Here is a 13033-nt window from a genome sequence, read left to right on the forward strand (position 1 = left end):
GTATATTGTGTAGAACAGACATGTGTCTCTGACATGTTAAGTATGGTCCCGTTCAGTGCCTGCATGGCATTTATATCTTCAATACTGAGCTGGCCTGACAAGATTCCTTACTCTACTGTACATGTCAGAGGCATATCTGCTCGAATCTATTTCTATCAGAATGTTGTCATTGTGGATTGTGCCTTACTGATCACCGCCCAGGTGTTGACACTTTCTCCGTGCACAAAACATAGCCTTGAAAGGTGTCGCTTTCTCCATGCACAAACAAAGCCAATCGAACCACCTTAGCTTAACGACAACAGAAATTGACCTGTAAGTGCGAGGGTTATATATTTCCCTCAAAATATGTGCTCTCAGAGGAATGAATGATGAGTTGATCGATTGTGAAGCTGTTTAGCTAGCTAGCTAAATTGCTATTTTAGATATGTTGTCAATTGCTAAATTGTCATTGCAGTTAGTGAATTTAATTTAATTAATTTGGCTACATCTCATTAATTTCATATCTCTAAACCATATGAAATAATCGCCATCATATCTAAAACTTGCAGGTTGCAATTGTACTAGTTACGTTTTTAAAATACTTTGATTGACTGAAGGGACATGAACGGGTTAAAATTCCCATTCAAGAAGAACCGTTCAGCCGCCCCTGTGTGCATATCGTGGGCTTGCGCAGTCTGGTTTAAACAGTACACACACAGTTGTTGCTTTTTCTTCAGAGCCATTTTTTTTGTACAAAAATGTTTGGAGAAACGTTTAAAAATTTTACAATACATTTCAACGCCAATAATCCGAGAGTGACTTTCTCGAGTGGTGACTTTATGGCAGGTCAGATTTCCTTTGATCTTTCAAAAGAAACAAAGCTCAGTTCTATAACATTAACATTAAATGGAAAAGCAAAGGTACAGTGGACAACACAAGGAGGAGGTGGTGGAAGAAGAGGACGACGCAGAAGACAACGACGAGTCCACTCGGCAAGGCTGGAATTCTTCAACTTCTCTCAAATCGTAATGCAAGAAAATAACGGTAGTTACGTTATTACTTAGCTAGCTACACAGTTACTTATTTACAAAGATGCATCATAATCTGAATTCTGATACACCGGTGTATTTAAAAGGTGTGTGTGCGCCTGTGTATCACATTGGAGTTCTAATCATAGCTAGCCAGCTAGCTGTTGCGTTGTGTTTAAATGAAGTGTTTCGTTTTCAATCTTCAGCGGTCCCTAACACCACACTTCAACCAGGAACCCATGTGTACCCATTCACATGCCAAATCCCACAAGGGTGTGTATGAAGTCTTCTTACTGTGTGTGTATGTTTTATTCACGGTTGTATACTCAAGGTCTGACCATTATTGTTAAACTTATTTCCATTCATTCAGAAACTTCCCCTCCTCTTTCCATGGGGTGCATGGCAGTATCATTTACTCAATGAAGGTGGAGATACACAGGCCATGGCATCTAGCCAAGGAGTTTGTGACTGAGTTCAACTTTGCCAGCCACATAGATGCCAACCAACCACATCTTCTGGTAAGGGCATGTCCTCCCATTGTCTATCTGAACCTACCTGGGCATTACGCCAACCTTGAATGTCAACGAGCTAAATGTCATCCTATTATAATTGCCTTGTGTAGGTTACCCACCTGATTCCCTTTTGATATAGGCCTATGACATATTAGATTGGTTTGAGTTGAAGAAAGAATTTCAGCATTTGTCACAGCCATACAAAGTATAGCCTGACCCCAGATCTGTGTGTTGTTCCAGGCTCCTCTGGCAGGCAGCAACACCAAGACCCTGTGCTGCCTTTGGTGTGCCTCAGGTCCCATCTCAATGACTGTCTGCACTGAGAGGAAAGGCTTTGTCCCAGGTAAGTAAGCCTTGTCCAAGCCTGAATGGTCCAATGGGCAGGAGCCTATCTCCTGTTTCTGTAGCGTTAGGAAACTTGATGTACAAGTACTCAGGAAGCTAGTACTGGAACAATAAAACACTTCCTTAGAGGGGCTCCAGCCCTGACATTGTTGTATTTTACTAGCCTTCAACCATCCTGAGTTTACATTCTACGTGCACGATGTGAAAGGAACCGGTAATGCAGCAGTAAGTACTTATTCACAAGGCTAGTATTTTACAAAACAAGACCATTGTTAGCCAGCAGGCTTTGGTATGCACCCAGATTTGGTCTATGAAGTGGGTCTGTCTTTGTGAACAAGGGAATAATTGTGTCAGAATGTTAGCTAGAAATGCTGTGTGTGCGTGCCTGAGTTTTCCAGCGCATGACTGGTGTACAAAATGATAGCTTACTCTTGTCTATTATTGTCAAATAAATGGAGACTCAATAGAAATTCCTGTTCACTGATCACTTGTCAAGTCTTCCAAGATAGTTGTGTTTACACACTCCAATAAACAGAAACATCTCACCTTTGACTCCCCTTTTTTTCTGTAGGAGAGTTGGTGAAAATCATCTGTGAGCTTAGTAACGGCTCCTCTCGGACGGTGACTCCGCATGCGACCCTTATCCAGAAGCAGATGTTTTACACCCATAACAAGTGCAACAGGAGGTTGCAGATGAAAAACCTGGCCTCAGTGGATGGTCAGCCGGTCAACCCCAGTAGCTCTGAGGTCTACAGCGATATGATGCTTCCCATCCCTCCCAACACGACTCTCACTATCTCCAACTGTCCTATACTGGAGCTGGATTACACTGTGGATGTAGGTATCCATCTGGAAATGATGCAGCTTTTACTACCAATCCCAAATTGCCCCCTACCCCCTAAGCACTCCTGGAGATCTGGGCCCGTATTCTCAAAGCGTCTCAGAGTAGGAGGGCTGATCTGGGATCAGGTCCACCCCTGTCCGTGTAATGTTATTCATGATCTTAAACGCAAAACTGATCCTACATCAGCACTCCTACTCTAGAGACTTGTTGTGAATATGAGGCTAAGAGGTATAAGCAATATGGAAATCACCCCTGTTGATAGCCCAGGTGCAATTTTTGCCATATTGCTTAGATCTGTATAACCTGCACAGATCTCCTCAAAATCGTAGGTTAAATAGGTGATTGGACTGGCCCAATGCTTATCCTCCTGTTCTGACGTTGTCTTCTCTTCCTGTTCTTCTTCTCTCCTGCAGGTGAGTCTACGTATCAGAGGTTCCACGGACCTCAAGGTGCTGTTCCCCATTGTGCTGTGTAATATTCCTGTTTACGCTCCCCAGCCTCCACCTCCATATCAGTAGCAGTAGTACTAGGATCACGTTGCCCCTAGACTCAGTTCAGTGTTTTTCTACCTAATGGTTAAGGTTAGGATTTAGACAGGGTAAGCCTCGCTTAGATACGAAGGGCAACTTGTACCTAGTTATATTAGAGACATGCATAGTGTCTCACAACATCCGTAACCAAAGTTACATCTGGGAATATGAGGGTTACAGGGAACCATTCTTCTGGTGAGCTGGTTTTTGTGTCACTGATTATTTGGACAAATCATGATTTCGCCGGGTTGGTCTAAACCTGGCATCTTTAGAATTTTGGAAAGGGAGGGGTTAATTTAGGCCCATAGATGGCTAAAAGGATTTCAGAGGAGGGCATGTGGACTTTGCCACTCACATTAGGCCAAACATCTCAACATGCCCCCCCCCCCCCAGTACCATGTCCAGTAGCTGGCCAGAGGCCCACGTTCACTCTAGATTTGGTTCTGGATTCTGAGATTAGACACTGACAAACCCCTTTTAAGATGGGTTTCCAATTCTACAATTTCTACATGTTTATCACCATAAGAATTGTTAGAGCAAGTTTTGTCATCGACCACCATGTCAAATCCTTCCTTCATATATTGTCTCTTATCACTATCTATGGAAGTCTTGTGCTGTTTCTGCTCACTATTGCCATAACTGTTCAGAATTCATTACTTTTTTTAAGACAGACATTTCAGAGTCTATAATTCACCTCCATCTAAGTCATAAGATGAGGAACTATTGGGCAATGTTATTGCTAAGAGGACTAACTCAATACTACAGCTGATAAAGAAGAAGGCTTGATAGACAACTAAACTTGCTCTAACAAATCTTACAAAACAAATTGTAGGATTTATGTTAAATGCCTCTTAAAAAGGTTGATTTGCAATAGTTCTCAGGGTTGTACCAAATACGGTACCAGATTTTCTAATATTTTATGCATGAACTTTTAAAAGGTGTTTGTTCCATTAATATTTCTGTTCCATGTTTTTATAGCCATATAGTTTTATTTACAGTTTGTGTGTGTGTGTACATTTCATACTACTTACATACATGTAATGATGCCTTGCCATCCTTCAGTGTTTGAGGTGACAGACGGACAGTGCTTTAAATATCTAATGGTGCAGTCGTCGTTCATCTCTTGCCAGGTCATGTTACTTAGCATTTCTTTCAAGGTGCTTGAGTGATTGTTAACATAAGATAATTGGGCTTTGCGACTGTGTTTACTCATGTTTGATCAATCACTCCGTGGTGTATGTCTGTCTGTCTCATCCAACTTGTCTTTTTTATCATGGTTCATTTAAGGATTCGATTTGTTATTCATGGTCAACAACATTGTTTTGCCCCATTCATTTGGAAAAATAGAGTATTCAGGATACTTGTGATTCAATCACTAATTCATTTGTACGTCTGTTTTAAAAGTACACTGTAATGCTACTACACTGTCCTCTTGCTGTGGTCTGAATAACAAAACCATGTTTTTACACTCCTAGTTGTATGAGCGTAATCCAACAGAAAGTCTGAAACATTTGACATTTATATGGTTGAGCTTACTATATGAAGAACCAGTCAAATTCACGGACAATAATATATTTTTCATATGAATTGTATTGATATGTGTTTGTGTAAACTATATATTGTATTTCTGTTGATGTTATAAGTGTTTTTATGTCTGTTTTAACACTCCCAAGTTCATCCATTGAGGACATCTACTCATTTTAAACTCTTTCAAACTCGCTTGAAGAGTTCAGTACTGCCATTAAAAGATGTGCACAACCCATTGTTTTGAAGATGTATTGGTGGTAAATGCATTATGTTGTATTGAACGTGGACATTTTTTTTTTCATTTGATTTCAAATGTCAAAACTGGCCTTGTTTGTGACGTAGTCCTTGTCATTGAGTTCCCTTGAACCTTCTTAATGAAGACAGGGAAGTGCACATCTCTAGACTCTGTATTGCCAAAAATGTATCATTGTAATCTCACAATAGAAACATGTTGAAGTGTGTGTATACATACATGTTTTAACCACAATACCTTTTAACAATGTACTGTATATTTTGTTGTGTTTGTCAAACTGAGTATCAAGGTAGCACTTTAGGAAAGCCCACTGATAAACTTTAAGTAGATCTTCACAGATTGGCCACCTGTAGAATTTGACATTTTGTAAGTACTGTTTGAAGGATACTACTTATATGCCATGAATGTTATTGACCTGTAATAAACACTAACTTCCATTTGACCATTTAAAAAAAAAACATTTGAACATGATTTAGAGGTGTTGGGTTAAATGCGGAAGACACATTTCAGTTGAATGCATTCAGTTGTACAACTGACTAGGTATCTCCTTTCCCATTCTTGTGTCTCAATATCCATCAGTGTTTGTGACAATACTATACTTAACAGTGTACAACAACGAAATGTTGGTTAAATATTTGTTTCATATATTTTATATACCTGCATTTGTTCTGGGTATAAATGGTATGAATTTCCTGTCCTTATATTTGAGATGAAGGTGCATTAGTTTTCTATTCCTAACGAGGGCAATATGGGTCAGGGTATTTTCACATACACAGTGCACAAAACATTAGGAACACCTTCCTAATATTGAGTTGCACCCCCTTTTGCCCTCAGAACAGCCTCAATTTGTCAGGGCATGGACTCTACAAGGTGTCAAGCGTTCCAAAGGGATGCTGGCCCATGTTGACTCCAATGCTTCCCACAGTTGTGTCAAGTTGGCTGGATGTCCTTTGGGTGGTGGACCATTCTTGATACACACACAGGATACTGTTGAGCGTGGAAAGATCCCAGCAGCATTGCCGTTCTTTATACACTTAAACCAGTGTGCCTGGCACATACTACCATACCCTGTTCAATGGCACTTAAATATTTTGGCCTGCCCACTCACCCTGAATGGCACACATACACAATCTGTCTCAATTGTCCCAAGGCTTAAAAATAATTTAACCTGTCTTCTCCCCTTCATCTACACTCATTGAAGTAGATTTAACAGGTGACATCAATAAGGGATCATAGCTTTCATCTAGATTCACCTGGTCACTCTGTCATGGAAACAGCAGGTAATGTTTTATACACTTCTAGAACCAATCTCAGTCCTCTTTAAAGTGAACTCTAAAAAAGGAAAATAACTCAGTTCTCTTAGTATTCACACTGCCTTTGATTGAGGACCAGTTCACTTCACCTATTTTGTGGTCCTCTTTGCATTCACATTGCTATGTTTAGAAAGGAACCAAGATCTTTTTCCAAAATTCACTCAATGCACTGGGTTTTTCCAAAGTGCAGGACAAGCCATTCCATCAGTTTGTCATCGGGCAGCTAGATAGACCTACTTACATTTTGGAAGCTAATATATTACATTTAGTTCAAAAGATGAGGCATAATAATTGTAATCAAAATATACTATTAACATGTAAATATTATTGGTAACAGAATAAATAGCAGAAGAATAATTGCAGATTAAATAATGTTGTAATTATAAATTGTACACCCAAGGTAGGCTACTGCCCCTTTAAGAGCTAGAATAGATTTTGTACCCTATGTTGTGATTCTCACCAAATGTATTGTCTTCTTCTATTCAAGCCCACAATCAATAAACAGCTTTTAAGCCTCTAATTTATAGATCACATATTGCGAACAAATCATCTGAACTAAACTCCACATATTTTTGGATTTCTGTGCATCCTTGACAATCTCTAATCAATATCCAAAACAAGCACACGTTTTTTCCGTGGACCTGCACATCATCAACTTCTCTCTTTTTTTTGTGGCACCAATATCTTGTGGCCGGTTGTGGCAGGGACAACGGCGTTGCAGTAGTCTCGTGCAGGATTTCCCAAACTGGTAAATGTATGGTGGTGTTTTGTATTTATTGTGGTAAATGGATGGTGGTGTATTGTATTTATTGTGGTAAATGGATGGTGGTGTTTTGTATTTATTGTGGTAAATGGATGGTTGTGTTTTGTATTTATTGTGGTAAATGGATGGTGGTGTATTGTATTTATTGTGGTAAATGGATGGTGGTGTTTTGTATTTATTGTGGTAAATGGATGGTGGTGTTTTGTATTTATTGTGGTAAATGGATGGTGGTGTTTGTATTTGTCACAAAATATGTTGTACTGGAGAGAAGAGGACCAAGACGCAGCGGGAATATGGATACTCATATTTTAATTTCAAAGAAAAAGGAGTAAAGCATCCACTTGACAAAACAATAAGAGATACTCACGACAGTGCAACAGTTCTGCAGGCTATTAAACGCAGTGCAAAAACAACTACCCACCACCCCAAAGAAAAACACACACACCTATATAGGACTCCCAATCAAAGGCAACTCAACACACCTGCCTTCAATTGGAAGTCCCGATCACCAACACAAACATTCACACACACAAAACTGCCACGTCCTGACCCCAAAACTAATACAATAGCTCCATCTGCTGGTCACGACGTGACAGTATTGTGGTAAATGGATGGTGGTGTATTGTATTTATTGCAGTAAATGGATGGTGGTGCATTGTATTTATTGTGGTAAATGGATGGTGGTGTTTTGTATTTATTGTGGTAAATGGATGGTTGTGTATTGTATTTATTGTGGTAATGAGGTTTCATTGATTCAAAAACTCCATTGCTTCAACCTTACTTAATTGATGGTAGTGCCTAAATGTAATGCCGTAAAGTATATGTGACAAAAATACTATATCAAATAGGGGTAGTACAGATAGTATTTGTACAATGTGGGGTGGCAGGTAGCCTAGTGGTTAGAGTGTTGGGCCAGTAACCGAAAGGTTGCTAGAACGAATCCCCGAGCTGACAAGGTAAAAATCTGTCGTTCTGCCCCTGAACAAGGCTGTCGTTGTAAATAAGAATTTGTTCTTAACTGACCTGCCTAGTTAAATAAAGGTCAAATAAAATAAATGAATGTGCCTATATAGTGCATTGGACTATGATACTATGATAGGTCTATTACGAAGTATTAAAACCAGGGGCGAAAATCTGATATCAACTTTGGAGGGGACAATTACATGAAATTTTCTCAAGAGCAATTCCTGAGGGGGACACCAAAAGTAGTGCTGTAACACATAGCCTACATTGTAATATGGTAAATGTATATTGAGGAACCAAAGAAATAAGGTGTTTGCCGTACTCCTAACTACCGGTACCCAAAACTACACAACTAATCACGACAGCAATACCATTGCCTTTAACAAATCTTAGTTCAGTCACCAGTTTAAGTTGAGAGTGGGGGTATCCATGGCATTTTCCAATTATGTTCCTATTTTACAAGTCCAAAAAATGGAGAACCTTTCATAATGTTGCCAAACAAAGACTCAACAAACTTACCTGAGACTCCCTGTCTCTGCCAGTCTGTCCCTGCATATCTGTCCCCAACTCTGCTGTTTGTGTGCCATCTGTTGCCTGCTCTGCCTAATGACATCATTGTGAAACATTTCCATTAGAATTTCATTTCTTTCTTATGAACATTTTATCAACTAGTCTTTGAGATATTAGGCTACTAGGGTTCTTACTATGCGTTTTGGTGTACTGAAAAATACTCTGATGTTCGTCTTTTATTTTTCTGCCATTTTTCTACCTGGCTGGCTACACACACACACAGTGTGTAGGTTATTTACAGTAGGAGATGGGCTTCTATCATTCTATTTGGGCTTCGATCTAAAAGGTAGCTAGAAAATGTGAAACGGATCAAAATGACAAGAGTTGACAGCTGTATGAGTTCACCATTTACACAACATATGCTGCAACCTTTTGTAATTTTAATAGTTTGTTTCATATTGGCTGGCTTCCAACAATAGCTGAATTTGCAAAGCTAGCGAGCACCAATTCCGTTTCAGTGGTGTTTGCTATAATCTTTGCTACCCGGGTTAAATAAAGGTGAAATAAAATAAATAAATGTTCCCTTGCGACAATTTAGCTTTTGCAACGAGACCATTAAATATATTTAAGACAATGGTAGAAGAGAGTGTAGTTCTGTTCAGTTTGGACTTCAGTTTATCGCTAACCTTATCACAGGGACTTTGAAGCACTAACTTACATCATCTGCATGCTGATCTTGGAATAAATTGCGCGATTCCATCTTTGACGACGCCACATAAATGGAATAGGTACTAGCTAGCTTAATAGTTAATATTTGCGCGCTAGCTCTGCATATTCAACTAGTGTGTGTGCGCAATTGACTGGATGAACCTCACGGCAGTTACGTGCATTGAGTGCCTTTCAGACAGTAGACACGACCCCTCTGTTACCTTGCCAACTAAGGAACTGGCAGTGGATCAAACCATTGTGAGGCAAAGGGTGGGGGGGGGGGGGTCGCAATCTTTTGAAACTTAAAAACGCGCTATTAAGTGTCTATAATCAGCACAATTGCTTTCATTGCGTATTATTAATATTATTTAAATTACATAGTTATGTTTCAGTGATATATTGGGGGGGACAAATCATATTGTTCCCAGGATGGGGGGGGTCGTGTCCCCCCCGTGATTTCCGCCCCTGATTAAAACCCAATTTGGATAGTCCCAAGTAGATGGTTTTTAGATGTTCAATAACTGTCAATGTATACACTTGCCCTAAACCTAACCTTAACCGTAGCAAGCAGTTGCTTATCAACAGATAGTTTGTTGATAGTATGACCATCTGTAGCTAGTCCAATATAGACAATCTAAATAAAGTGTGACTTAAGTATTCTCCCAAAATCATATGATGGCCTATAAATGAGAAATTGCTCAAGGCCATAAGGATTTCAATCTCTGTCCAATCTCAAGTGTGTGTATTCATTTGGGTCCTACAGTAGAAAGCCTACTCTTCAAATATTCTAAGGACATCTAATGGAGAATTTCCATGACTCAGCTGTAGCATCATGTTACAGGTACAGCCTCTTCCTTCTGCATGTTACAACCAGTAGGTCTATCCTGAGCCCAAACAGTGGTTTCCAATCCATTTAATAGTGGAGTGGAGGTACGTGTTATCACAGCTAGATTATACATCATGAGTGAGAGATCATCAGGCTAATAATCTCGGTCTTGTAACCAGATGTAATAGATCACTCACGTGTGACTCAGGTCAGGTGACCGTTCACCATGGCAACTTAACTGGTTAAACCAGATCCTCATCCCCACATGATTTATGACTACAGTAGGATTACAGTAAGTGTTATTCCTCTCAAAGAGCAAGCATTACACCAGGTAGAATATACAGTAGCCTTTAAGAGTATCTGGTATACAGAGTAGCCTACAATTACGCATTGGCTTGGCAGCACAGTCTCGTGTTCTCCCGAGTTTTCAGTGTCATATGATGCAATACATGAGTCAAATACTTTTTTGAATGGAGATGTCATATCGGGAAATACAGTCTTTATTGTTGAAAGCCGAGGGTAAAGCGTGTGTGTGAACATTATTGAACCTGGACGGCATGAGTATCTCACCCCTTTCCTTTTCAGATTCCTAAAAAGTAAGTTCTATTCACTCACTTTAATACACTTTGGATGACAGTTAAATTATATTATATCCCTTCTATTGAAAAAAGTAAACATTTTCTCTATGTAGCCTACATAATATCCTGAAATGCACTTTTCACCTCTGTCATCAGAGACATGCCGTCATCAGCAGATCTATGTGTTGAAAGCCCAATCTTCTTTCAACATTGTCTCAAAACGGGCTGCACCCACGCCACACCTGTTGTCGCCTTAGGATGCCACCATAGAGAAGAAACTGAGTTTTGGATTGAAGGAGAAGATTCAGGAGAGTGAAAAAGAGGTGGAAAAGTGAAGGACGAAATGGAAAATAAAAAGAATGAGAGGGAGTACATGGAGAAGAGGGTGAAGAAGGAAATGGAGCAGATGAGAGAGTGAGAAGGATAATGGAAGGCGGGGAGGAGAGAACAGAATAAGAGAAAAAGGAAGAGAAGGAAGTATATGAGGAGGCATTAATGTAGCTGGAGAAAGACCAAAAGACTGGAAAGTGTAATACAGAATCTGGGGGATGTGATGGACAGCGTAGCGATGGCAAGGGATTCCCTCAGAAGAGCAAAGAGAGAGAGCAGGAGGACTATGAGAGGACGATAAAAGAAATGCAGGATGAGAGGAGGGAGTTGAGAAGACTTTTCAAGAAAACGTGCCACAAAACAGGATGGAAAATACAGGTACAGACACTTCACATAACGAGGTAGTTCACTCAAATTAACTTCTGTAATTACCTCAACTGTAGTCTATAAGAGAATGATATCGACACCCTTGTTTGTATACTGCACAACACCAAAGCCACATGAATAGAAGAATACTATACAAGTACCTACAGCTGAAATCGAAAGTTTACATACACTTAGGTTGGAGTCATTAAAACTCGTTTTTCAACCACTCCACAAATTTCTTGTTAACAAACTATAGTTTTGGTAAGTCGGTTAGGACATCTACTTCGTGCATGACACAAGTCATTTTTCCAACAATTGTTTACAGACAGATTATTTCACATATAATTCACTGTATCACAATTCTAGTGGGACAGAAGTTGACTGTGCCTTTAAACAGCTTGGAAAATTCCAGAAAATTATGTCATGGCTTTAGAAGCGTCTGATAGGCTAATTGACATAATTTGAGTCAATTGGAGATGTACCTGTGGATGTATTTCAAAGGCCTACCTTCAAACTCTGTGCCTCTTTGCTTGACATCATGGGAAAATCAAAAGAAATCAGCCAAGACCTCAGAAAAAAATTGTAGACCTCCACGAGGTTCATCCTTGGGAGCAATTTCCAAACACCTGAAGGTACCACGTTCATCTGTACAAACAATAAAACGCAAGTATAAACTCCATGGGACCACGCAGCCATCATACCGCTCAGGAAGGAGACGCGTTCTGTCTCCTAGAGACCTACTTTGGTGTGAAAAGTGCAAATCAATCCCAGAACACAACAGCAAAGGACAGCAAAGGACCTTGTGAAGATGCTGGAGGAAACAGGTACAAAAGTATCTATATCACAGTAAAACGAGTCCTATATCAACATAACCTGAAAGGCCGCTCAGCAAGGAAGAAGCCTCTGCTCCAAAACCGCCATAAAAAAGCCAGAGTACGGTTTGCAACTGCACATGGGGACAACAATCATACTTTTTGGAGAAATGTCCTCTGGTCTGATGAAACAAAAATAGAACTGTTTGGCCATAATGACCATCGTCATGTCTGGAGGAAAAAGGGGGAGGCTTGCAAGCCGAAGAACACCATCCCAACCCTGAAGCACGTGGGTGGCAGCATCATGTTGTGGGGGTGCTTTGCTGCAGGAGGAACTGGTGCACTTCACAAAATAGATGGCATTGAGGCAGGAAAAATATATGGATATATTGAAGCAGCATCTCAAGACATCAGTCAGGAAGTTAAAGCTTGGCCGCGAATGGGTCTTCCAAATGGACAATGACCCCAAGCATACTTCCAAAGTTGTGGCAAAATGGCTAAAGGACAACAAAGTCAAGGTATTGGAGTGGCCATCACAAAGCCCTGACCTCAATCCTATTGAAAATGTGTGGGCAGAACTGAAAAAGCATGTGCGAGCAAGGAGGCCTACAAACCTGACTCAGTTACAACAGGAATGGGCTAAAATTCACCCAACTTATTGTGGGAAGCTTGTGGAAGGCTACCCGAAATGTTTGACCCAAGTTAAACAATTTAAAGGCAATAATACCAAATACTAATTGAGTGTATGTAAACTTCTGACCCACTGGGAATGTGATGAAAGAAATAAAATCTGAAATAAATCATTCTCTACTATTATTCTGACATTTCACATTCTTAAAATCAAGT

General features: G+C 40.0%; 1 protein-coding gene across 2 annotated transcripts; it reads left to right on the top strand.

The window, feature by feature from the left end:
• The first annotated feature begins 213 nt into the window (after positions 1–213).
• LOC106580421 (arrestin domain-containing protein 3) lies at positions 214–4998 on the top strand. 2 transcript variants are annotated; one of them, XM_014161463.2, is made up of 7 exons: positions 214–312; positions 895–1023; positions 1214–1280; positions 1378–1525; positions 1760–1862; positions 2436–2701; positions 3122–4998. In XM_014161463.2, the coding sequence occupies exons 2-7, from the start codon at positions 1008–1010 to the stop codon at positions 3224–3226; spliced, it is 705 nt and encodes a 234-aa protein (XP_014016938.1). In that variant the 5' UTR covers positions 214–312; positions 895–1007; the 3' UTR covers positions 3227–4998. The 2 variants fall into 2 exon arrangements, with proteins under 2 accessions (XP_014016938.1, XP_014016937.1); XM_014161462.2 differs by lacking the exon at positions 214–312 and having other exon boundaries at positions 648–1023.
• Positions 4999–13033: the final 8035 nt, after the last annotated feature.

The sequence above is a fragment of the Salmo salar genome, chromosome ssa20, assembly GCF_905237065.1.
Source record: "Salmo salar chromosome ssa20, Ssal_v3.1, whole genome shotgun sequence".
NCBI lineage: Eukaryota > Metazoa > Chordata > Actinopteri > Salmoniformes > Salmonidae > Salmo > Salmo salar.

Coding starts and splice junctions, on each gene's coding strand:
- LOC106580421 (XM_014161462.2), top strand. CDS start 738: ATGTTTGGAGAAACGTTTAAAAATTTTACAATACATTTCAACGCCAAT. Junction 1,024..1,213: donor CGTAATGCAAGAAAATAACG/GTAGTTACGTTA, acceptor TTCAATCTTCAG/CGGTCCCTAACACCACACTT. Junction 1,281..1,377: donor ACATGCCAAATCCCACAAGG/GTGTGTATGAAG, acceptor CCATTCATTCAG/AAACTTCCCCTCCTCTTTCC.